This window comes from Oncorhynchus mykiss, chromosome 22 (assembly GCF_057628025.1).
Source record: "Oncorhynchus mykiss isolate SJ-2025 chromosome 22, ASM5762802v1, whole genome shotgun sequence".
NCBI lineage: Eukaryota > Metazoa > Chordata > Actinopteri > Salmoniformes > Salmonidae > Oncorhynchus > Oncorhynchus mykiss.
The window spans coordinates 38,813,529-38,841,296 of NC_143043.1; the positions used below are offsets into that span (position 1 = coordinate 38,813,529).

General features: G+C 45.6%; 1 protein-coding gene across 1 annotated transcript in view; it reads right to left on the reverse strand.

Annotated features, from left to right (window-relative positions):
* The window catches only part of LOC118936582 (receptor tyrosine-protein kinase erbB-4), a 528,305-nt gene that overhangs the window by 161,489 nt on the left and 339,048 nt on the right, over nt 1–27,768 (reverse strand). Inside the window, exons 4-5 of the mRNA XM_090216042.1 lie at nt 15,155–15,286; nt 8,466–8,531 (exon numbers count right to left, since the gene is read on the reverse strand). Coding sequence (XP_090072168.1) covers nt 8,466–8,531; nt 15,155–15,286 — 198 coding nt within the window. The remainder of the gene's footprint in view (nt 1–8,465; nt 8,532–15,154; nt 15,287–27,768) is intronic.

Below are 27,768 nucleotides of genomic sequence, written 5' to 3' on the forward strand. Positions count from 1 at the left end.
ATGAAGAGGGATGGAGAGAGTGGGATTGAAGGAGAATGATGGAGGGAGAGGGATGGAAGGAGAAGGATGGAGGGAGAGGGATGAGGGAGAGGGATGGAAGGAGAAGGATGGAGGGAGAGGGATGAGGGAGAGGGATGGAAGGAGAAGGATGGAGGGAGAGGAATGAGGGAGAGGGATGGAAGGAGAGGGATGGAGGGAGAGGAATGAGGGAGAGGGATGGAAAGAGAAGGATGGAGGGAGAGGAATGAGGGAGAGGGATGGAAGGAGAAGGATGGAGGGAGAGGAATGAGGGAGAGGGATGGAAGGAGAAGGATGGAGGGAGAGGGATGAGGGAGAGGGATGGAAGGAGAGAGATGGAGGGAGAGGGATGAGGGAGAGGGATGGAAGGAGAAGGATGGAGGGAGAGGGATGAGGGAGAGGGATGGAAGGAGAAGGATGGAGGGAGAGGGATGAGGGAGAGGGATGGAAGGAGAAGGAGGGAGTGAGAGGAATGAGGGAGAGGGATGGAAGGAGAAGGATGGAGGGAGAGGGATGGAAGAAGAAGGATGGAGGGAGAGGAATGAGGGAGAGGGATGGAAGGAGAAGGATGGAGGGAGAGGAATGAGGGAGAGGGATGGAAGGAGAAGGATGGAGGGAGAGGAATGAGGGAGAGGGATGGAAGGAGAAGGATGGAGGGAGAGGGATGAGGGAGAGGGATGGAAGGAGAAGGAATCAAATCAAAGTTTGTTTTTCACGTTCGCCGAATACAACAGGTATTTCACCTTCCAGTGAAATGCTGACTTACAGGCCCTAACCAACAGTGCCATCTTTAAGGAAAAAATAGGTATTAAGTGAACAATAGATAAGTAAGGAAATAAAAAACAACAGTAAAAAGACAGTGAATAATAACAATAGCGAGGCTATATACAGTAGCGAGGCTATATACAGTAGAGAGGCTATAACAATAGCAAGGCTATATACAGTAGAGAGGCTATATACAGTAGAGAGGCTATACCAGTAGCAAGGCTATATACAGTAGAGAGGTTATAACAATAGCAAGGCTATATACAGTAGAGAGGCTATATACAGTAGAGAAACTATAACAGTAGCAAGGCTATATACAGCAGCGAGGCTATAACAATAGCGAGGCTATATACAGCAGCGAGGCTATATACAGTAGAGAGGCTATAACAGTAGCAAGGCTATATACAGCAGCGAGGCTATAACAATAGCGAGGCTATATACAGTAGCGAGGCTATATACAGTAGCAAGGCTATAACAGTAGCAAGGCTATATACAGCAGCGTGGCTATATACAGCAGCGAGGCTATATACAGCAGTGAGGCTATATACAGTAGAGAGGCTATAACAGTAGCGAGGCTATAACAATAGCGAGGCTATATACAGTAGAGAGGCTATATACAGTAGCGAGGCTATAACAGTAGCAAGGCTATTTACAGGTACCAGTTAGTCAGGCTGATTGAGGTAGAATGTACATGTAGATATGGTTAAAGTGACTATGCATATATGTATATGATAAACACAGAGTAGCGGTAGCGTAAAAGAGGGGTTGGCGGGTGGTGGGACACAATGCAGATAGTCTGGGTAGCAAATGTGCAGGGGCACCGGTTATATGGGCTAATTGAGGTAGTATGTAAAAGAGGGGGGAGCTAGGGTTTCTGGGATAATGGTGTCGATGTGAGCTATTACCAGCCTTTCAAAGCACTTCAAGGCTACAGGCGTGAGTGCTAAAGGTTGGTAGTCATTTAGGCAGATTACCTTAGTGTTCTTGGGCACAGGGATTATGGTGGTCTGCTTGAAACATTACACACTCAATCAGGGACAGTCAGTGAAGATGCCTGCCAGTTGGTCAGCACATGCCCAGAGCACACGTCCTGGGCATCCGTCTGGCCCCACAGTCCTTGTGAATGTTGACCTGTTTACGTTGGCTACGGAGAGCGTTGGCTACGGAGAGCATGATCACACAGTCGTCCGGAACAGCTGATGCTCTCATGCATGCCTCAGTGTTTCTTGCCTCGAAGCGAGCATAGAAGTAATTTAGCTCATCTGGTAGGCTCGTGTCACTGGGCAGCTCGCAGCTGTGCTTCCCTTTGTAGTCTGTAATAGATTGCAAGCCCCGCCACATAAAACGAGTGTTGGAGCCGGTGTCGTACGATTCAATCTTAGCCCTGTATTGGCGCTTTGCCTTTTTGATGGTTCGTCGATTTCTTATAAGCACTTTGAAAGCAGAAACTCTACCCTTTAGCTCAGTGCGAATGTTGCCTGTAATCCATGGCTTCTGGTTGGGGTATGTACGTACGGTCACTGTGGGGACGTCCTCGATGCACTTATTGATAAGTACTAAACAATATCATAACCGCCATCGATAAAAGACAGTACTGTGCAGCCGTCTTCATCGACCTTGCCAAGGCTTTCGACTCTGTCAATCACCATATTCTTATCGGCAGACTCAGTAGCCTCGGTTTTTCGGATGACTGCCTTGCCTGGTTCACCAATTACTTTGCAGACAGAGTTCAGTGTGTCAAATCGGAGGGCATGCTGTACGGTCCTCTGGCAGTCTCTATGGGGGTGCCACAGGGTTCTTGGGCCGACTCTTTTCTCTGTATACATCAATGATGTTGCTCTTGCTGCGGGCGATTCCCTGATCCACCTCTACGCAGACGACACCATTCTATATACTTTCGGCCCGTCATTGGACACTGTGCTATTTAACCTCCAAACAAGCTTCAATGCCATAACACTCCTTCCGTGGCCTCCAACTGCTCTTAAACGCTAGTAAAACCAAATGCATGCTTTTCAACCGATCGCTGCCTGCACCCGCATGCCCGACTAGCATCACCACCCTGGATGGTTCCGACCTAGAATATGTGGACATCTATAAGTACCTAGGTGTCTGGCTAGACTGCAAACTCTCCTTCCAGACTCATATCAAACATCTCCAATCGAAAATCAAATCAAGAGTCGGCTTTCTATTCCGCAACAAAGCCTCCTTCACTCACGCCGCCAAGCTTACCCTAGTAAAACTGACTATCCTACCGATCCTCGACTTTGGCGATGTCATCTACAAAATGGCTTCCAACACTCTACTCAGCAAACTGGATGCAGTCTATCACAGTGCCAGCCGTTTTGTCACTAAAGCACCTTATACCACCCACCACTGCGACTCGGCTGGCCCTCGCTACATATTCGTCGCCAGACCCACTGGCTCCAGGTCATCTACAAGTCCATGCTAGGTAAAGCTCCGCCTTATCTCAGCTCACTGGTCACGATGGCAACACCCATCCGTAGCACGCGCTCCAGCAGGTGTATCTCACTGATCATCCCTAAAGCCAACACCTCATTTGGCCGCCTTTCGTTCCAGTACTCTGCTGCCTGTGACTGGAACGAATTGCAAAAATCACTGAAGTTGGAGACTTTTATCTCCCTCACCAACTTCAAACATCAGCTATCTGAGCAGCTAACCGATCGCTGCAGCTGTACATAGTCTATTGGTAAATAGCCCACCCATTTTCACCTACTTCATCCCCATACTGTTTTTATTTATTTACTTTTCTGCTCTTTTGCACACCACACTACCTGTACATGACCATCTGATCATTTAGCACTCCAGTGTTAATCTGCAAAATTGTAATTATTCGCCTACCTCCTCATGCCTTTTGCACACATTGTATATAGACTCCCCCTTTGTTTTCTACTGTGTTATTGACTTGTTAATTGTTTACTCCATGTGTAACTCTGTGTTGTCTGCTCACACTGCTATGCTTTATCTTGGCCAGGTCGCAGTTGCAAATGAGAACTTGTTCTCAACTAGCCTACCTGGTTAAATAAAGGTGAAATAAAATAAAATAAAAAAATAAAGCCAGTGACCTATGTGGTGTACTCCTCAATGCCATTGGAGGAATCCCGGAACATGTTCCAGTCTGTGATAGCAAAACAGTCCTGTAGTTTAGCATCTGCTTCATCTGACCACTTTTTTATAGACTGAGTCACTGGTGCTTCCTGCTTTAAGTTTTGCTTGTACGCAGGAATCAGGAGGATAGAATTGTGGTCAGATTTACCAAATGGAGGGCGAGGGAGAGCTTTGTATGCGTCTCTGTGTGGAGAAGAGGTGATATATAATTATTTTCCCTCTGGTTGCGCATTTAACATGCTGATAGAAATGAAGTCATTCTGATTTACTGGAGTCTGCTCTTCTATGTAGCCGGTGCAGCGTATATCCTTCTAGCTGAAGATCCATGTCATCATCCAGCCATGATTCCGTGAAACATAAGATGTCACAGTTTTTAATGTCCCGTTGGTAGGATATTCGTGATCGTAACTCGTCTAATTTATTGTCCAATAATTGTACATTGGCGAGTAATATTGACAGTAATGACAGCTTTCCCAATCACCTTTTGCGGATCCTTACGAGGCACCCTGCTCTGTGTCCTCTGTACCTGCGTCTCTTTCTCTTGCCAATGACGGGGATGTCGGCCTTGTCGGGTGTGTAAAGTACATCCTGTCCTTCCTGCTTGTTGACGAGAAAATCTTTGTCTAATCCGAGAAGAGTGATCGCTGTCCTGATATCCAGAAGCTCTTTTTTGCCATAAGATACGGTGGCAGAAACATGATGTACAAAATAAGTTACAAATAACCCAAAAAATAATACATAATAGCACAATTGGTTGGGCGCCCGTAAAACTGCTGCCATTTCTTCCCGGTGCAATTGTCACAAGTAGAGGGAGAGGGATGGAGGGAGAGGGATTGAGGGATGGAGGGAGAGGGATGGAGGGAGAGGGATTGAGGGAGGGAGAAGGATGGAGGGAGAGGGAATGAGGGAGGGAGAGGGATGGAGGGAGGGAGAGGGATGGAGGGAGAGGGATTGAGTAATAGAGGGAGAGGGATTGAGGGAGGGAGAGGGATGGAGGGAGAGGGATGCAGAAATAGAGGAAGAGGGATAGAGGGAGAGGGATGGAGTAATAGAGGGACGGAGTAATAGAGGGAGAGGGATGGAGTAATAGAGGAAGAGGGATAGAGGGAGAGGGATGGAGGGAGAGGGATGGAGTAATAGAGGAAGAGGGATAGAGGGAGAGGGATGGAGTAATAGAGGAAGAGGGATAGAGGGAGAGGGATGGAGTAATAGAGGAAGATGGATGGAGGGAGTGGGATGGAGTAATAGAGGAAGAGGGATAGAGGGAGAGGGATGGAGTAATAGAGGAAGAGGGATAGAGGGAGAGGGATGGAGGGAGAAGGATGGAGGGAGAAGGATGGATGGAGTAATAGAGGAAGAGGGATGGAGGGAGAAGGATGGAGGGAGAGGGATGGATGGAGTAATAGAGGAAGAGGGATGGAGGGAGAGGGATTGAGGGAGGGAGCGGGATAGAGGGAGAGGGATGGAGGGAGATGGATGGAGTAATAGAGGAAGAGGGATGGAGGGAGAGGGATTGAGGGAGGGAGAGGGATGAGGGAGAGGGATTGAGTAATAGAGGGAGAGGGATAGAGGGAGAGGGATTGAGGGAGGGAGCGGGATAGAGGGAGAGGGATGGAGGGAGACGGATGGAGTAATAGAGGAAGAGGGATGGAGGGAGAGGGATTGAGGGAGGGAGAGGGATGAGGGAGAGGGATTGAGTAATAGAGGGAGAGGGATGGAGGGAGACGGATGGAGTAATAGAGGGAGAGGGATAGAAGGAGAGGGATGGAGTAATAGAGGAAGAGGGATAGAGGGAGAGGGATGGAAGGAGAGGGATAGAGTAATAGAAGAAGAGGGATGGAGGGAGAGGGATGGAGTAATAGAGGGAGAGGGATGGAGTAATAGAGGGAGAGGGATGGAGTAATAGAGGAAGAGGAATGGAGGGAGAGGGATAGAGTAATAGAGGGAGAGGGATGGAGTAATAGAGGGAGAGGGATTAGTAATAGAGTGAGAGGCATGGAGTAATAGAGGGAGAGGGATAGAGTAATAGAGGGAGAGGGATGGAGGGAGGGAGAGGGATGGAGTGAGAGGGGTGGAGGGAGAGGGATGGCGTAATAGAGGAAGAGGGATGGAGGGAGAGGGATTGAGGGAGGGAGTGGGATAGAGGGAGAGGGATGGAAGGAGATGGATGGAGTAATAGAGGAAGAGGGATGGAGGGAGAATGATTGAGTGAGGGAGAGGGATGAGGGAGAGGGATTGAGTAATATAGGGAGAGGGATGGAGGGAGAGGGATGGTGTAATAGAGGAAGAGGGAGAGGGATGGAGTAATAGAGGAAGAGGGATAGAGGGAGAGGGATAGAAGGAGAGGGATGGAGTAATAGAAGAAGAGGGATGGAGGAAGAGGGATGGAGTAATAGAGGGAGAGGGATGGAGTAATAGAGGGAGAGGGATAGTGTAATAGAGGGAGAGGGATGGAGGGAGAGGGGTGAAGGGAGAGGGAGGGAGTAATAGAGGGAGAGGGATGGAGGGAAAGCGATGGAGGGAGAAGGATGGTGTAATAGAGGGAGAGGGATGGAGTAATAGAGGGAGAGGGATGGAGTAACAGAGGGAGAGGGATGGAGTAATAGAGGTAGAGAGATGGAGTAATAGAGGGAGAGGGATGGAGTAATAGAGGGAGAGTGATGGAGTAATAGAGGAAGAGGGATAGAGGGAGAGGGATGGAGTAATAGAGGGAGAAGGATGGAGGGAGAGGGATGGAGTAAAAGAGGAAGAGGGATGGGGGGAGAGGGATGGAGTAATAGAGGAAGAGGGATGGGGGGAGAGGGATGGAGTAATAGAAGGAGAGGGATGGAGTAATAGAGGGAGAGGGATGGAGTAATAGAGGTAGAGAGATGGAGTAATAGAGGTAGAGGGATGGAGTAATAGAGGGAGAGGGATGGAGGTAGAGGAATGGAGGGAGAGGGATGGAGGTAGAGGAACGGAGGGAGAGGGATGGAAGAGGGATGGAAGAAGGATGAAGGGAGAGGGATGGAGTAAAAGAGGAAGAGGGATGAGGGAGAGGGATGGAGTAATAGAAGGAGAGGGATGGAGTAATAGAGGTAGAGAGATGGAGTAATAGAGGTAGAGGGATGGAGTAATAGAGGGAGAGAGATGGAGTAATAGAGGTAGAGGGATGAAGTAATAGAGGGAGAGAGATGGAGTAATAGAGGTAGAGGGATGGAGTAATAGAGGTAGAGAGATGGAGTAATAGAGGTAGAGGGATGGAGTAATAGAGGGAGAGAGATGGAGTAATAGAGGTAGAGGGATGGAGAAATAGAGGGAGAGGGATGGAGTAATAGAGGTAGAGGGATGGAGAAATAGAGGGAGAGGGATGGAGTAATAGAGGGAGAGGGATGGAGTAATAGAGGTAGAGAGATGGAGTAATAGAGGTAGAGGGATGGAGTAATAGAGGGAGAGAGATGGAGTAATAGAGGGAGAGGGATGGAGTAATAGAGGGAGAGGGATGGAGTAATAGAGGTAGAGAGATGGAGTAATAGAGGTAGAGGGATGGAGTAATAGAGGGAGAGAGATGGAGAAATAGAGGGAGAGGGATGGAGTAATAGAGGGAGAGGGATGGAGTAATAGAGGTAGAGAGATGGAGTAATAGAGGTAGAGGGATGGAGTAATAGAGGGAGAGAGATGGAGTAATAGAGGGAGAGGGATTGAGTAATAGAGGTAGAGGGATGGAGTAATAGAGGTAGAGGGATGGAGTAATAGAGGGAGAGGGATGGAGTAATAGAGGTAGAGAGATGGAGTAATAGAGGGAGAGGGATGGAGTAATATAAGGAGAGGGATGGAGGGAGAAGGATGGAGGGAGAGGGATGGAGTAATAGAGGTAGAGGGATGGAGTAATAGAGGTAGAGGGATGGAGTAATAGAGGTAGAGGGATGGAGTAATAGAGGGAGAGGGATGGAGTAATAGAGGTAGAGAGATGGAGTAGTAGAGGTAGAGGGATGGAGTAATAGAGGGAGAGGGATGGAGGTAGATGAATGGAGGGAGAGGGATGGAGATAGAGGAATGGAGGGAGGGGGATGGAAGAGGGATGGAAGAGGGATGGAAGAAGGATGGAGGGAGAGGGATGGAGGGAGAGGGATGGAGTAATAGAAGGAGCGGGATGGAGTAATAGAGGTAGAGAGATGGAGTAATAGAGGTAGAGGGATGGAGTAATAGAGGGAGAGGGATGGAGTAATAGAGGGAGAGAGATGGAGTAATAGAGGTAGAGGGATGGAGTAATAGAGGGAGAGAGATGGAGTAATAGAGGGAGAGGGATGGAGTAATAGAGGTAGAGGGATGGAGAAATAGAGGGAGAGGGATGGAGTAATAGAGGGAGAGGGATGGAGTAATAGAGGTAGAGAGATGGAGTAATAGAGGTAGAGGGATGGAGTAATAGAGGGAGAGGGATGGAGTAATAGAGGGAGAGAGATGGAGTAATAGAGGTAGAGGGATGGAGTAATAGAGGGAGAGAGATGGAGTAATAGAGGGAGAGGGATGGAGTAATAGAGGAAGAGGGATAGACTGACTGACAATAGGAAACTCACAGCTTTGACACTGGTCCTCCTTGGGGCCCCAACAGCGACCGTTACAGGATTTGTGACACTTCTGGCCTGTGGACAAGAACATAAACATATACTGTTACACCAAGTACACACACATCCATGATACGAAAACACCTCCAATTTAACACACTTCTCTACCAAGAACCTGGTAATGACGGGCCTTTTTCAAAACCAAACGTGAGTCTCTTTTGTACATGGTCCTTCGAGATGGGTAAAAACGTTTCACCTAAAACAAGAGTTGTTTGCAGAGAGAGAATGTTAGAAATGCTATAATCATCGTAATCACTATCATCTTACTAGATTCTTTACCAAGCACCAGGTAATATCTGAGTGACACAATGTACTCTACTGTTTTGTTTCCTTAATGGTAGACGATTTGACGCTGCCACGAGTAGCACCGGAGATATCGAGATGAGCGAGATGTAAGACTTCGCTCTCACACACAGTATCTGCACATGTGCACGGGTTCGCTACACGCTGCTTCAGCGTGGTAGCGACAGGAGCAAAACAGTGGAGAAGCTGAGTCTACCTTTAATGAACTACAGAGTGTTCTCTCATTAACGACTGCTGCAGTGGAGAGAGACAGCAGCAGTAGCACCTAGCTCGACACTCTGCTGTTATATTAGTGTTAGCTGTGTTTTGGAGGGCTTAATTGACTGCCTGGTAATTGCAGTGTGAGGCAGGATGAGTGCTGGAGTTGGGTGTTCCAGTTCAGTTAAGAGCAATTACATTGAAGCCTGACACTTTCTCTCTGACATTTCTATCTACATCCTCTCCCTTCCCTTCCCCTCTCCCTCTCTCATCCCTCCCTCTCTCCATCTATCCCTGACACTCTCTGACTTTCCATCTACTGCCCTTTGCTACCCTTCCTTCCCTCCCTCATGTCCTTGCTCCCTCGCTCCCTACCTATATGATAATTGGGTAAGCTTGGGAGATGGGGACAACGATAACGTATGTACAGTGGGGCAATAAAGTATTTAGTCAGCCACCAATTGTGCAAGTTCTCCCACTTAAAAAGATGAGAGAGGCCTGTAATTTTCATCATAGGTACACTTCAACTATGACAGACAAAATAAGAAAAAAAATCCAGAAAATCACATTGTAGGATTTTTTATGAATTTATTTGCAAATTATGGTGGAAAATAAGTATTTGGTCACCTACACACAAGCAAGATTTCTGGCTCTCACAGACCCGTAACTTCTTCTTTAAGAGGCTCCTCTGTCCTCCACTCGTTACCTGTATTAATGGCACCCGTTTGAACTTGTTATCAATATAAAAGACACCTGTTCACAACCTCAAACAGTCACACTCCAAACTATACTATGGCCAAGACCAAAGAGCTGTCAAAGGACACCAGAAACAAGATTGTAGACCTGCACCAGGCTGGGAAGACTGAATCTGCAATAGGTAAGCAGGTTGGTTTGAAGAAATCAACTGTGGGAGCAATTATTAGGAAATGGAAGACATACAAGACCACTGATAATCTCCCTTTCACCTCATCCAAATGCTCACTAGCAAAAAATCAAGTGAAAAATCAGAATAAAAACAAATACATTACTATAAAAATTATTTTTTTTTTAAACATGTTTTCACAAAAGTAGTGCACTGGGCCTTTACTAGTATTTGCGGACCAATATAGACGACTGTAAGGTGGGCAAAAACATTTTTTCAGCAACTCCGCTTTGGCAAGAAAGGTAGTTGTATAATTAAGAACAGTATTTTACAGGATTTAATAGTTAGAATTGTAAAAGTTGATGCCGTGACCCTTTCTCTGTTATTTCAATTCTAATGGGATGCAGAAAGAACAAAACCCTGTTCTCAAACATTTACATCGAAAGGTGCAACGTTATGGGCAAAGACACACACATACAATCCTTACAAACCACTTCATGTTAAATGTACTGTACATGACTGCACTGTACATAGGCTGGTCATCTAGGTTTGTACCTGTAGACTTTCCATCACCATGAGGAAAAACAACGACCAATACAGTAATTGAGTACATTAAGTGTTTTGGGATGATGTGATGTGATGAGTATGGCACTTGCAATGTTAGGGTTGTGAGTTTGATTCCCACGGGGGACCAGTATGACAATTTCAGTTTTGACATAGTTTGCATTTGCAAAGTATTTCAAGAAACTGGAAAACATATATCAAGCAAGTCTTTCTATAATCCACACATATCATCAGATGAACTTATTCTGTTTTGGATAGATAATTATCAGACTCAATATTCAAATAACGCATTTTGTTAGTGCTCTTGGCCTTAACTAGTTGTGTATTAGCGGACCAATACAGACGTCTTCAGACGGCGGAAAAATAATCACAGCACAGTGACACAACCCAACCACAAACTACTACCGCGGCTATGCACAGGGAAAATGACCAATGCTGACTGCAATGCTTCCCACAGTTGTGTCAAGTTGACCTGATGTCCTAACGGGTGGGGCACCATTCTGATACACACAGGAAATTGTTGTGCATGAAAAACCCATCAGCATTGCAATTCTTGACACAAACCAGTGCATCCCCTACAATACTCCATTCTAAGGCACTTAAATATTTTACTTTTGAGTTATTTTTCCTGTATATTCCCCCTGTATATCCTCCTTCCTGTATGTCCCAGTTCTGGAAATATCATTCCTCCTGTATCGCAACCCCCCCATCCCCATATATCCCCCTCTGTACACCCCCCGTATAGCTCCCGCATATCCCCCTGTATATCCTCTTCCGTATAACCCTTCCCACATATCCCACCATATATCCTCCAGTATACCCCCCTCCTCTATATTTGTATATTTGTATATCCCCCCTCTCTATATATCACCCCGTATATCCCGCCCTGTATCCCTGCGTATATCTCCCAGTTGCATATCTCCCCCCGTATATCCCCCTCCTGTATATCCCCCTGTATATCTCCCTTTTGTATCGCCACTCCTGTATATGCCCCTGTATATCTCCCTTTTGGACTCTGGCCGCAAAACCTAAACCTATTGGGGAGGGTCTGGGTGGGTGTCTGTCCGCGATGGCGGCTCTGGCCGCGGGACGTGGACCCCACTCCACCATAGTCCTTCTTCGCCTCTCTCTTCGCCTCCGTGGCCTCTTAAGAGCGGCGACACTTGCCGCCGACCTCAGACTGGGGACCCTCGCCACGGGAGATTCCGGCAGCGCCGGACAGGCGGGAGACTCCGGCAGCGTTGGACAGGCGGGAGACTCTGGCAGCTCAGGACAGACGGGAGACTCTGGCAGCTCAGGACAGATGGGAGACTCTGGCAGCGCTGGAGAGGAGAAAGGCTTTGGCAGCGCTATACAGGCGGGAGCACCTGTAGGGAGAAGACGGAGAGACAGCCTGGTGCTGGGGGCTGCCGCCAGAGGGCTGGTACGTGGAGGTGGCACCGGACAGACCGGACCATGAAGGCGCACTGGAGCTCTTGAGCACCGAACCTGCCCAACCTTACCTGGTTGGATGCTCCCTGTAGCCAGGCCAGTGCGGCGAGGTGGAATAGCCCGCACTGGGCTGTGCTGGCGAACCGGGGACACCATGCATAAGGCTGGTGCCATGTACACCGGCCCGAGGAGATGCACTGGAGACCAGATGCGCTGAGCCGGATCATGGCACCTGGCTCGATGCCCACTCTAGCCCGGCCGATACGAGGCGCTGCAATGTACCGCACCGGGCTATGCACACGCACCGGGAACACAGTGCGCTCCACCGCATTACACGGTGCCTGCCCGGTCCCTCACTCTCTCCGGTAAGCACGGGAAGTTGGCGCAGGTCTCCTACCTGACTTCGCCACACTCCCCGTGTGCCTTCCTTCCAGAAATGTTTGGGGCTGCCTCTCGGGCTTCCAGCCGCGCTGCCGCCTCTCCGATTTTGCTGCCTCCAGCTCAGCCTTGGGGCGGCGATATTCTCCAGCCTGTGCCCATGGTCCCTTGCCGTCCAGAATCTCCTCCCAAGTCCAGTTCTCAAAGTATCGCTGCCGTTGCTGCTTTTGCCCATTACCACGCTGCTTGGTCCTTTTGTGGTGGGTGTTTCTGTAATGTTCGTCGTCTTCCTCTGAGGAGGAGTAAGATAGATCGGACCAATTTGTAGCGTGGTAAGTGTCCATAACTTAATAAGAAAAACTGAACACTACAAAATACAAAACAACAATGTGAAACAAACAAAACAGTCCCGTGTGGCTCAAACACAAACACGGAAAATAAACACCCACAACTCAAAAGTGAAACCAGGCTACCTAAGTATGATTCTCAATCAGGGACAACGATTGACAGCTGCCTCTGATTGGGAACCATACTAGAACGAACACAGAAATCCCAAAGTATGACTGAGCCTTTAAACAGCTTGGAAAATTCCAGAAAATGATGTCATGGCTATAGAAGCTTCTGATAGGCTAATTGACATAATTTGAGTCAATTGGAGTTGTACCTGTGGAAGTATTTCAAGGCCTACCTTCAAACTCAGTGCCTCTTTGCTTGACATCATGGCAAAATCAAAAGAAATCAGCCAAGACCTCAGAAAAAAACGGTAGACCCCCACAAGTCTTGTTCATCCTTGGAAGCAATGTCCAAATGCCTAAAGGTACCACGTTGATCTGTACAAACAATAGTGCAAGTATAAACACAATGGGACAACGCAGCCGTCATACCGCTCAGGAAGGAGACGCTTTCTGTCTCCTAGAGATTAATGTACTTTGATGCGAAAAGTGCAAATCAATCCCAGAACAACAGCAAAGGACCTTGTGAAGTTGCTGGAGGAAACAGGTACAAAAGTATCGATATCCACAGTAAAACAAGTCCAATATCGACTTAACCTGAAAGACCACTCAGCAAGGAAGAAGCCACTGCTCCAAAATTGCCATAAAAAAAGCCAGACTACGGTTTGCAACTGCACATGGGGACAAAGATCGTACTTTTTGGAGAAATGTCCTCTGGTCTGATGAAACAAAAATAGAACTGTTTGGCCATAATGACCATCGTTATGTTTGGAGGAAAAAGGGGGAGGCTTGCAAGCCGAAGAACACCATCCCAACCTTGAAGCACGGGGGTGGCAGCATCATGTTGTGGGGGTACTTTGCTGCAGGAGGGACTGGTGCACTTAACAAAATAGGTGGCATCATGAGGGAAAATTATGTGGATATATTGAAGCAACAGCTCAAGACATCCGTCAGAAAGCGTGTGGAAAGCTCCCTGAAACGTTTGACCCAAGTTAAACAATTTAAAGGCAATGCTACCAAATAGTAATTGAGTGTATGTACACTTCAGACCCACTGGGAATGTGATGAAAGAAATAAAAGCTGAAATAAAGCAGCTCTCTACTATTATTCGGACATTTCACATTTTTTAAATAAAGTGGTGATCCTAACTGACCGAAGAAAGGGAATTTTACTAAGATTAAATGTCAGCAATTGGGAAAAACTGAGTTTAAATGTATTTGGCTAAGGTGTATGTCAACTTCCAACTTCAACTGTTTCATCCCGTAATTCTCGCTCTTTTTATCCACACACTGTATATTTCCCCCTCTGTATATCTCCCAGTTGTATCTCCCTTCCATATATCCCCCTTATATATCCCCCTGTATGTCCCTCCCTCCTGCCCCCCACCCCCTTTATATCTCCCTCTTGTATATCCCCCCGGTATATCCCACCCTTTGTACCCTCCCTGTATATCCCCCTGTATATTCTCCGCTGTATACCCCCTGCATATCCCCCCATACATCCACTCCCATATAACCCTTCCCATTTATCCCCCCATATACGTCCCAGGGAATATACTCAACCAGTATAGCCCCTCAGGGATACCCCCACCCTCTGTAGATCCCCCCCCTGTATATCCCCCATATATCCCATTATTTTTTATCCCCAGCCTGTATATTTCTCCCTCTGTATATCCCCCACCCCTGTATATATCCCACTTGTATATCTCCCCCCTGTACATCCCCCCCATATATCCTCCCCTTATACTGTATATCGACCCCCATATTTATCCTCTGCTGTATATCCCCCCTGTATATCCCCCCTGTATATCCCCCCTATATATCCCCCCTGTATATCCTCCGCTGTATATCCCCCTGTATATCCCCCCTATATATCCCCCCTGTATATCCTCCGCTGTATATCCCCCTGTATATCCCCCCTGTATATCCCCCCTATATATCCCCCCTGTATATCCTCCGCTGTATATCCCCCTGTATATCCCCCCTATATATCCCCCCTGTATATCCTCCGCTGTATATTCCCCCTATATATCCCCCCTGTATATCCTCCGCTGTATATCCCCCCTGTATATCCCCCCTATATATCCCCCCTGTATATCCTCCGCTGTATATTCCCCCTGTATATCCCCCCTGTATATCCCCCCTGTATATCCTCCGCTGTAAAACCCCCCTATATATCCCCCCTGTATATCCTCCGCTGTATATCCCCCCTATATATCCCCCTGTATATCCTCCGCTGTATATCCCCCTGTATATCCCCCCTATATATCCCCCTGTATATCCCCCCTGTATATCCTCCGCTGTATATCCCCCTGTATATCCCCCCTATATATCCCCCTATATATCCCCCCTGTATATCTCTTTCTGTTCTTGTGAAAACCATCCAGTAAAAAGGCAACATAACTTATTTAAGTCAATAGATGTTTCCTTCTCTTTCATTGATGAGCTACTCACATGTAACACTGCTATTGGTGGGCACCACCAGAGGGCTGACGCGGGCATTCTTGACGATATCTTGCCAGTGGATGGTGTCTGCATGGCACAGGAACTTATTCTGGTCGACATACACACCGCCTTGTAGGATCTCTGTGGGATAGGAGAAAACACAGAGAAACACATCAGGACAAAGTCCTGCCCCATGAACAAAAAGATGCACGCACACACATGGACACACGCATGGAGGCACGCGCACACACACACACACACACACACACACACACACACACACACACACACACACACACACACACACACACACACACACACACACACACACACACACACATACATACGGAGACCTCAGCCCTGACTCCTCCATCCTCCACCAGATATATTTGATGGATGAGGTTTTTAGAAGGTCAGGCAGACAAATCCTTGTCTTATTGCTGTTATTATTAACCATAATCTAGTTTTGTTGTTTTTCCTCTCTCCTCTTCCTCATACCAACAGACACACGCAGACATGCCACGCAGATACACACACACACACTTGCACGCACAGACACACAAACACACCGCAGCAGACATAAACATAGGAAATAACTATGTTACCCCCCCATGATACCAAATCCATCCAGCCTGGATTTTAACCCACAGCCAGCTAGAGAGAGAGACAACAACAGTAACACGTTTGTAATTTCATATTTCATCAGGGGAGGGAGGAGAGGATGAGATTATATCCTGGCTGAGTCCCAAATGGAACCTATTCACTATGGGCCCTGGTCAAAAGAAGTGCAATAAAGGGAATAGGTTGCAATTTGGGATTCAGCCCATCTTCTAATATTGATCATACTGTCCACCTCGGATCAGAGAGTTTACTGGGGCTGGAGGCGATCCAACCAGTCTCCTCTTTTCACCCCCACTAACTTCCATTCTCACAGTGCAATATTGTGTTCTCTGATTGGTTAACAGAGGGCAGCCCCGATTATTCTCATCCTGGGATCCTCAGACAGAGTCTTTATCAAACCTATTATAGACTATTCTCAAAGAAAGTCCTTGTCAGACCTAATCCAGACTCCAGCCGAATATAAAACAAAATAAAACTCCAGCTTGTTGCTAGAAGATTAGCATTATTTACAGAGCTGGCTTTCTCTCTCTCCACAATTGTGTGTGTGTCAGTGTGTGATGGGGGAGTCTATCTCGATCTCCCCACAAGCAGATCAGCGATGTACGGTTGAAACAGATGAGCAGTATTCATAACCCCTATGGCTGGCAGAAGCCCCGTAGCAGAGTGTGTGTGTGTGTGTGTGTGTGTGTGTGTGTGTAACCTAACAGTACCCGTAGCAGCCTGATTAAAGCATACTCCACAGATGATTGGAGGTGGTGTTAATATGTTTTCTGCTTCTCTCTACGGGAGGGATGGAACCTGGCGCTCATCACGGAAATTAATTCTCAGCCACGCTATGGGAGGGATGGGAGGGAGGGACGTTCCGCTAGGGTACGTGTGTGTCTGTTTGTGTGTGTCTGTGTGTGCGCGTGTATGCGTGCGTGCGTGCGTGTGTGTGGCACTCACAGCACAGAGGAGGAAGGAGCAACCGCTGCTCATAGGCAAACTGGGCCGTGCAAGAGACATATAAACACTACCAAACAAACACAGCACAAAACCTCAGCATGACTTCCCTGACCCCCAATGTGTTTTTATGGACAAGAGGAGAGGCAATGTGGTGTGTGTGTGTGTGTCGGTGCATTAGCACATGGTTGACTTGTCTCTTTGAGCATGGATGACCCTCTCTGTTTGTTCAGGCTCTGCTCAGTGATTCAGATTCCCTAGTTTTTAAACATGTACGTCCGACAGATAGGAGGAATGTGGTAAAAGCTTGGTAAGAACATGACCAGTATCCGATTGTTGTCACAACATTAAGACCCCCTAAAAATATAATTGTGGGAATTATTGTTAAGTTTTTTTATTTTATTTACTCTCACATTTTCAAGCAGTCCATTTATAATTTTTCAACGGTGCTAAACATTTTAGGTTTTTTTTCTCACCTGAGTAGCATCGTTTCACAGCCAAAAGTTAAATTAAACCATCTAGTGTTCAGCTAAATAATAACACTATGAAAAATACAGGTAGCCTGGTCAAATAATTAACATCCAATCACATCCACCCGCCAACCCGCTCTTTTACTCTACTGCTACTCTGTTCATCATGTATGCATAGTCACTTTAACCATATCTACATGTACATACTACCTCAATCAGCCTGACTGTATGTAGCCTCACTACTTTTATAGCCTTGCTACTGAATATAGCCTGTCTTTTTACTGTTGTTTTATTTCTTGACCTACCTATTGTTCACCTAATACCTTTTTTGCACTATTGGTTAGAGCCTGTAAGTAAGCATTTCACTGTAAGGTTGTATTCAGCGCACGTGCCAAATAAACTTTGATTTGATTTGATTAACCGTTACTCTCACGCGGGAACTCCACTAACTGTATGTAGCCAAACATAGCTGCTGCTCATGTTGGTATCTGTACTGATGGCTCAAAAGCCATGACAGGGAGACATAGTGGAGTGGTAATGTGTGTGCAAGCAGTTGCTCCCGACACCAGTTGGGTACACTGCAGCATCCACCAAGAGGCTCTTGCTGCCAAGGGAATACCTGACAGCTTGAAATATGTTTTGGACACTACAGTGAAAATGGTCAACTTTGTTTAAGCAAGGCCCCTGAACTCTCGTGTATTTTATGCATTATGCAATGATATGGGCAGCGACAATGTAACGCTTTTACAACATACAGAAGTGCACTGGTTGTCAAGGGGAAAAGTATTGACACGTTTTTTTAAATTGAGAGACGAGTTTGAAGTTTTCTTTACTGACCATAATTTTCACTTTTTCTCACCTGAATGATCTGAATCTAGTATTACAGGGACTCTCCACAAAAATACTTTCCGAAGGCACTATAAAATATAATACAAACAAATAAAATACAGCTTAACGCATATTGCACATTCAAAAACAAATATACACAATAGACACAAATTGTAGTGAACCAAAACAAACACATTCTTCATTATAAAATTCCTCTGTCCACTGCCTGAACTGCCCTAGGGACCCCAACGCATCTATTCAAAATGTATTTTGGAGATCATTTCAAACATATAGAGCAAGAAAACTAAAGCATGGCTCATCTAACTTATCTAACTAAAAGAGTCTCCGGAGTTAAACAACTCCGTGAACGGGTGTGATAACTTTGAATTTGAAATGTTGACAGTGAAGTTAGGTGTCTGAAGCTTTACAAGGAGGGCCTTGTAAAACAAAAAATAATGATGTGGTCCATGTGACTTCAAAAAGATCCAGCCGACCGTTTGGTAAAGACTTCAGTGATGAGTAGCGGGCATCCAGGGGTTTAAGAGGAGAGGCAGCTGCAGTTTGAGAAATAGTAACATCATAATCAAGAGCAGGTTGAAAGGTTGACTGGACAATCTGCTTCCTGCTGACTAGAGAGAGGAGAGACAAGATCTGGTTTTGTCAACAACAAAAAAACAAGCACACTTTAAATCTTAGTTTCTTAACAAGCTCATTTGTATGTTTTTTAAAAGATGAATCGTTGTAAAATACCAAAATATGTGTTTGCAAGGACTGGTTCAATTATAGTACCATCCAACGTGAGAAGATGCAATCCCTCCGAGACAATCTTACAAGAGCTTGAAAACAACATGTGTTTAGTGTTGCCCGTATTAAGCACAAGTTTTAAATCAGTTAAGGCTTCCTGCACAACAGTGAAATCAGAATGTAGCCTTGTCACAGACAGGTCAGCTGTCGGGGCAATTGCATAGACAATAGTATCATCCGCATATCAATGAAATGTACCATTTTTAACAGACTAATAGCATTTCTATATGTAATATATAATAGCATTTCTATAAATTGTGAAAAGAACAGGTGCTAGTATCAACCCCTGCATAACACCTTTATGCACTTCAAGAAATGCAGACTTAACCCGATCAATCACGATGGCCTGAGTTCTGTCATTAAGATAATCATGAAACCAAGTGCAGGCGTCAGAGCCCAGGCCAATCGAGGACAACTTGTTCAATAAAATAGCATGATTAACAATATCAAATGATTTTGACAGGTCCACAAACAAGGCAGCACAGTTCATTTTAGTGTCTAAAGCATTGACAATATCATTAACAACTAACGTGGTAGCTGTGATAGTGCTGTGCACTAGCCTAAACCTAGATTGATATATAGTCAACATACCATGCTCAGAAGTTGCTTATTTACCAAATATTTGAGAATCTTGGCTAGATATGGAAACCTGGAGATGGGACGATAATTATCAAGATCAATACTATCCCGCCCTTAAGGAGTGGCAGCACATAAGCGGTTTTCCATACTTTTGGAATATTTCCTGAGCCAGCAATGAGGAGGGTAGGACACTTGAGCAGACCCTACTCCAGTTGGTCAGCCCCTGAGGATTTCTAGGTATAGCAAGTAAGGCATCAATTACTTATTTTTCTGTGTATTGCCGAAATGCAAAAAAATTCACTACCATTTTCTGAGTCAATCTGCAAAATTCAAGAATCAGTGTTGAGGCCACTCTAGGAGATTGAAGGGTTAGACAGTCTTTTCAAAAAGATAGCCAGTAACTTAAAAGGTATATCTGCTAGCTAGCTTTGGCAACTAATGTGCAGCGCGATATAAGATGCAGCTAGAATTGCTTGTAGCAACAACGCAGCAGCACACACAATAACCCTTGATGAAAAATTGCTACCTTGAAATTGTTACCTTGAACAGACTGTAATAGCAGCTAGCGTATCAGCATTGATTAAAGAGGCCTGGAGGCTGCTAAGTAGGTTTTAGTTCCAAAAAGCACCCTGTTCCCTATATAGTGCACTTTTTTTGACCAGGGAATAAGGTTCCATTTGGGAGGCGAAATGGTATCTATTCACAGGCACTCAACTATAACATTAAGAATACTACGGCTAACCCCTAGGGGATGAAGAACATAAACCAGAGCAGCCACAGACCAGATAGAATAGATAACAGTAAAAAAAAATTTTTTGGGGGGTATTTTCTAACTAATCGTTCATGGAGAGAATTCATAATTAATTGTAACTTTGTTACATAAGCCAAACATGCAAGCGTACGCACCTGCACACACACACCCGCATGAACACACACACACACACACACACACACACACTCGAAAAACAACGGCAAAGTGGTGCAGACAGATGGCGCCTTGCTTTGAGCCCCTACTAAACATCACAGTTTAACCTCTTGAACCTATAGGGATGCTGTGTCATTATTGGATAAAAAGACGTGCCCGTTTTAAGCGCCATATTTTGTCATGAAAAGATGCTCGACTATGCATGGAATTGACAGCCTTGGAAAGACACAACTCTGACGTCTCCAAAACTGCAAAGATATTATCTGTGCGTGCCCCAGAACTAATGCAACAGGCGAAACCAAGATGATGTTTCATACAGGAAATGCCTCGGATTCTGAAGGCGCTGTGTTCCAATGTCTCCTTATATGGCTGTGAATGCGCCAGGAATGAGCCTGCGCTTTCTGTATATTCCCCGAGGTGTCTGCAGCATTGTGACGTGTTTGTAGGCATATCATTGGAAGATTGACCATAAGAGACTACATTTACCTGGTGTCCCGCCCGGTGTCCTGTGTGCGTAATCAGTAAGTCCATGCGCGTTCCATTTCTTCAGAATTGAAAGTAAACTGCCACGATGGATTTTATCGTCGATAGATATGTGAAAAACACCTTGAGGATTGATTCTAAACATCGTTTGCCATGTTTCTGTCGATATTATGGAGTTAATTTGGAAAAAAGTTCGCGTTTTAATGACTTTTAATGATATTTTGAAAATCTGAGATGACAGTGTTGTTAACAAAAGGCTAAGCTTGAGAGCAAATAGATTAATTTCATTTCATTAGCCATTTTCATGAATAGTTAACGTTGTGTTATGCTAATGAGCTTGCTGATAGATTTACACAATCCTGGATACAGGGTTTTTTTCATAGCTAAACGTGACGCAGAAAACGGAGCGATTTGTCCTAAACAAATAATCTTTCAGGAAAAACTGAACATTTGCTATCTGAGAGTCTCCTCATTGAAAACATCTGAAGTTCTTCAAAGGTAAATTATTTTATTTGAATGCTTTTCTGTTTTTTTGTGTAAATGTTGCCAGCTGAATGCTAATGCTAAATGCTACGCTAAATGCTACGTTAGCCATCAATACTGTTACACAAATGCTTGTTTTGCAATGGTTGAGAAGCATATTTTGATAATCTGAGATGACAGTGTTGTTAACAAAGGGCTAAGCTTGAGAGCTAGCATATTTATTTCATTTCATTTGCGATTTTCATGAATAGTTAACGTTGCGTTATGGTAATGAGCTTGAGTCTGTATTCACGATCCCGGATCCGGGATGGGGAGATCAGAAAGGTTAAAACATTGTGTGTTTTTTGTAGTTTTCTTCTCTCATTTTCTTAATCCGTTAGTTTCAGCAATACTTCATACACCCGGGCAGAACTATTGGAAAATTAATAACTTACTCACCGTCCACCCGAACTTCCCGAATTCCCGGAGACGGCGTAACAATGGGCTAGCCATTTCGGTGAGACTTCGGGCTTCCTGAGAGTCCAACCAGAGAGTAGGAAGCGGAGACACCAACGGAGAGGCAGACGTGGCGGGGTCTTAGTGAGATTAAGGCGCCAGGTGACCCGTCCTCCATTACCAAGCATACTACTCGCCAATGTCCAATTAATAAACTTGACGAACTCAGAGCGAGGATCTCCTTCCAGAGGGAAATCAGATTCTGCAACATACTCTATTTTTCTGAGACTTGTCTCTCCCCCAACATCCAAACGATTTATATACAACCAGAGGGTTTTTAACAGTCTTTTGAGCGAACAGGAAGCGAGCTGTCTCTGGCAAAATCAAAAGTGGTGGGCTCTGTTTTATGACCAACAACATTGTGACGGGTGAAACATACAGGAACTTGCGAGCTACTGCTCTCCCGCTTGGAATACTTGGTTATCAAATATCACCATGTTTACCTTCCAAGATAGTTCTCAGGGATTATCGCCATGACTGTGTACATCCCGCCCCAAGTGTACACCAAAAATGCTCTCAAATATCTACATTGGACAATGAACAAACTGGAGACTGTATACCTGGAGGCAGCGTTCATTGTTGTGGGGGAGTTTTACAAAGGTAATTTGAGGTACTTGCTCCCAAATTATTAATAACACATTGACAGTCCTACTTGTGGAAATTCAGCACTTGACCATTGCTACATGACATTTAGACACAGGTATAAGGCTATCTCCCATCCTCCTTTTGGTAAATCTGACAATGATGCCATTATGTATATCCCCGCCTAAAATCAAAGACTCAAGAGGGAAGTTCCAGTGGTCAAGTCCGCACAATGTTGGTCCAACCAATCAGAATCTACTCGCCAAGACTGTTTTGATCACGTGGACTGGAAACATTTCCGGGTCGAATCTGTTAATTCAGTCACCGGTTTCATAAAAAAATGCATAGATGACGTGATAGCGATAGTGACTTTCAAAACTTACCTGAATCAAAAACTGTCGATTGATGACAGCCTTGTAGGGAAACTGAAGGAGCGAGACGCTGCTTATCAACACGGCAAGGTTGCTCGGGACAATAGTATGGTTAAACAGTACAATTACGACCTACTCAGATTGATCAAGATGGCGAAACACAAGTAAAGGGACAAAATGGAGGAGCAATTCAGCGGGTCAGATACAAGGTGTACATATGGCAGAGGCTCCTAACGATCACAGATTTAAAAAAAAAGCAGTCATCAAAGCCACCCTACTTTTCTCACGCTTTGTGCACAATGACAAGGGCTATGTACTTACGGTCTCCATGGAGGACGTATGTAACTCATTCAAACGTGTTAACCCTTCGCAAGGCTGCCGGCCCAGACAGAATCCCTAGCCTCGCCTTCAGAGTATGTGCAGACCAGCTGGCTCTTGTGTTTTCAAACATTTTTAAACTCTTTCTAGCTCAGGCCACTACCCCAACCTGCTTCAAGATGTTCACTATTATCCCCATGCTCAGGAAAGGGAAAGTAACTAAACTGAATGACTAGCACTCACCTCCGTCATCATGAAGTGCTTCGAGAGGATGGTCAAAAACTACACCACCCTGACACACTCGACCCTCTCCAATTCGCCTACAGCCCTGACAGATCCACAGGCGATGCAATTGTCATTGCACTACACACTGCCCTCACACACCTGGACAAAAGTAATGCATATGTGAGGATGCTGCTCATTGACTACAGCTCAGCCTTAAATACCATAGTGCCCTCTAAGCTCACCACAAAGCTCATAGCCCTGGGACTGAACTCCTCCCTCTGCAATTGGGTCCTGAACTTCCTGACGGGCCGCCCCTACACTGATTATGAACACTGGGGCCTCACATGGGTGCGTCCTCAGTCCCATCCTGTACTCCCTGTATACCCATGATTACGTGTCCTCACACAGTTCCAACTCCATTATTAAGTTTGTTGAGACACCACAATAGTACGCCTGATTACCATCAACCACGAGATGGCCAACAGGGATGAGGTAGGCACTCTGATGGCATGGTGCCAGGTAAACAACTTCTCCCTCAACAGCAAAACAAAGGCGCTGGTTGTGGACTTCAGGAGAAACCAGGCTGGGCACGCCCCCATCATCATCAACGAGGCCGCCTTGCAGATGGTCAAAAACGGCAAGATCCTCATCGTGCACATCGCCGAGAAGCTGAAATGGTCAAACCACATGGACACCGTGGTGAAGAAGGCACGTCAGCAACACTTCAACCTCAGGATGCTGAAGAAATGCAACCTTTCCCACACAGTGTTCTTTCTACAGGAGCACCACTGTCAGGCTGCATCACGTCCTGGTAGGGAAACTCCACCGCTGTGGACCAAAAGGCGCTACAGAGGGTGGTGGGCTAAGCCGAGCGCACCATTGGGTGCACACTGCCTGCCTTCCAGGACACATACAACACCAGGTTTTGCAGGAAGGCCAAAAAGATAATCAAGGACCCAAGCCACCCTAGCCATAGCCTGTCCTCCCTGCTTCCTTCACTCAGACGCGGGCAGTACAGGAGCATCAGGGCACCCCCCCTCCCTCCTTGCTGCACCCCTTATGTATTACCGTTCCCCCACCCACCCCGCAATGGACAATTATCATTGTTATAGAGTAAATATGTATATTGTATATTACTCTTCCATTCACTCCCTACTTTCCCCCTGCTGCTCCCCCACGAACATTCCCCAATGGACTCTTCCCCTGCCCCCACCACCCAATGGTAATTTATCATTGCTACAGTAGTAAATGTGTATATTATTGTTATTACTATTATTATTATTGTTACTATCAACATTTTGTCTCATTGACTTTCACTGTACCCTACAACTACATCTGTATCCCTGTACATAATAAACTCGAATCTAAAGACAAAACATACCAACAAAAGTACTGTAAAGGAAGACAGTCCTAACTCTCATACACAGTATACTGTGTGCCTTTGATTACAGTACCTACCATGGCCTGCTACACACTGTGCTGGTAGTTGCTGGAAGTTGGTGTATGTTGGTGTTTTCTCATATCTAACGGTGCACACTACACCTCTGTGTGTGTGTGTGTGTGTGTGTGAGTGCGTGCGTGTGTGCGTGTGTGCGGTTGGTAGCGGAGGCCTCTGTTGATTGTTTAGTGGGTTGAGAATGGACTCTTAATTAGCCAATTCACTGAGCCTGTGTTCCCAGCTATGCCTGTTCCCCTGAGCCAACCACACACACACACACACATCTTTACACTACAATGGTATGGCAAAACATCTCTTCAGCCTCCCTCCCTTCCTCCCACATCTCCCTCCCCTACTCCCTCCATTCAAAACAGACCATCGGAGGAAAATAATAAGAAATGTAAGAAAGCAGAACAAATGTATGCAGCCAATTATTCCAAGGGGTAAATGCTCCTTCTGTTTTTTAATTGCAGAGTGGCAATGAATTGTATTAACTCTGGGAGGCAGATATGAAACTTGGCTCGTGCGGATCGAGTAGTTGGAATTGGAAAAGGCATTAATGGCCACTTTAGAAAGGATGCAAATCATTATCTTGTTGTTATTGTGCTCTCTAATACAATTATAAGGTGAAGATCATTCAGCGCAGAAGCTCTACATGTATGTTTAATGTGAGGTCATTCTAGTGTGGGTGTGTGTGTGGACGTGTTTAACTATTCTTGTGGGGACCAGAAGTCCCCACACGAATGGTAAACTAACAAACAGTTCCCCAACTGGGGACATTTTGTTAGTCCCCACAAGGCGAAATGCTTTTTCTAGAGGGCTTAGGGTTAAGGTTAAAATTAGTGCTAGAATTACAATAAGGGATAGGGTTTGGAGCTAAGGTTAGTTTTAGGTTTAGGGTTAGGGTTAAGGTTAGGGTAAGAGTACGGGTTAGGGTTAGGTTTAGGGTTACGGGTAATGGAAAATAATATTTTGAATGGGGACTGAATTCTGTGTCCCCACAAGGTTAGCTGTGCAAGACCGTGTGTGTATGTCTGTGTGTGTGCACGTGTGTGTGTGTGTGTGTGTGTGTGTGTGTGTGTGTGTGTGTGTGTGTGTGTGTGTGTGTGTGTGTGTGTGTGCGTGTGTGTGTGTGTGCACATGTGTGTGTGTTTTCCAAACCTGCCTCATACACCACAAATTCCCTCCATTATTGTTATGTGAAAGTCTTAACATGATAAATGAACAAAGAGAAAACAATACCTTGAAAAAAATCCATAAATGTATCATTCTTGTGCAATACTAAATGCCTAGGTTTACCTCCAATGTACTCTCTTCCTACCATACCTTTGTCTGTACATTATGCCTTGAATCTATGCTATCGTGCCCAGAAACCTGCTCCTTATACTCTCTGTTCCGAACGTGCTAGACGGCCAGTTCTTATAGCCTTTAGCCGTACCGTATCCTACTTCTCCTCTGTTCCTCTAGTAATGTAGAGGTTAATCCAGGACCTGCAGTGCCTAGCTCCACTCCTACTCCCAGGTGCTCTCATTAAAATCTGTAACCGTAAAAGCCTTGGTTTCATGCATGTTAACATTAGAAGCCTACTCCCTAATGTTGCTTTATTCACTGCTTTAGCACATTCTGCCAACTCGGATGTCTTAGCTGTGTCTGAATCCTAGCTTAGGAAAACCTCCAAAAACCTAAAACTGTCCATACCTAACTATAACATTTTCCGGCAAGATAGAAGTGCCAAAGGGGGCGGTGTTGCAATCTATTGCAGAGATAGCCTACAGAGTTATGTTATACTATCCAGGTCTGTACCAATACATTTCAAGCTTCTACTTCTAAAAATTCACCTTTCTAGAAACAAGTGTCTCACCGTTGCCACTTGCTATAGACCACCCTCTGCCCCAAGCTGTGCCCTGGACACCATATGAGAATTGATTGTCCCCCATCTATCTTCTGAGCTCGTGCTGCTAGGTGACCTAAACTGGGACATGCTTAACACCCCGGCCATCCTACAATCTAAGCTTGATGCCCTCAATCTCACACAAATGATCAATGAACCTACCAGGTACAACCCCAAATCCATAAACACGGGCACCCTCATATATACTGTATCATCCTAACTAACTCACCCTCCAAATACACCTCTGCTGTTTTCAACCAAGATCTCAGCGATCACTGCCTCATTCATTGCCTGCATCAGTAATGGTTCTGCGGTCAAACGACCACCCCTCATCACTGTCAAACGCTCCCTAAAACACTTCAGCGAGCAGGCCTTTCTAATCGAACTGGCCGGGGTATCCTGGAATGACATTGACCTCATCCCGTCAGTAGATGATGCCTGGTTATTCTTTAAAAGTGCCTTCCTCACCATCTTAAATAAGCATGCTCCAATCAAAACATTTTGAACCAGGAATAGATATTGCCCTTGCAACTTTTCAGGGAAGTTAGGAACCAATATACACAGGCAGTTAGGAAAGCTAAGGCTAGCTTTTTCAAACAGAAATTTGCATCCTGTAGTACAAACTCCAAAAAGTTTGGGGATATTGTAAAGTCTATGGAGAATAAGAGCACCTCCTCCCAGCTGTCCACTGCACTGAGGCTAGGAAACACTGTCACTACTGATAAATCCACAATAATTGAGAATTTCAAGAAGCATTTTTCTTCGGCTGGCTATGCTTTCCACATGGATACACTTACCCCGGTCAACAGCCCTGCGCTCCGCACTGCAACTCTCCCAAACCTCCCCCACTTCTCCTTCACCCAAATCGAAATAGCTGATGTTCTGAAAGAGCTGCAAATTCTGGACGCCTACAAATCAGCCGGGCTAGACAATCTGGACCCTCTCCTTCTAAAATGATCTGCCGAAATTGTTGCTACCCCTATTACTAGCCTGTTCAACCTCTCTTTCTCTTTCTCGTCTGAGATTCCCATAGATTGGAAAACTGCCGCGGTCATCCCCCTCTTCAAAGGGGGAGACACTCTAGACCCTAACTGCTACAGATCTATATCTATTCTACCCTGCCTTTCTAAGTTATTTGAAAGCCAAGTTAACAAACAGATTACCGACC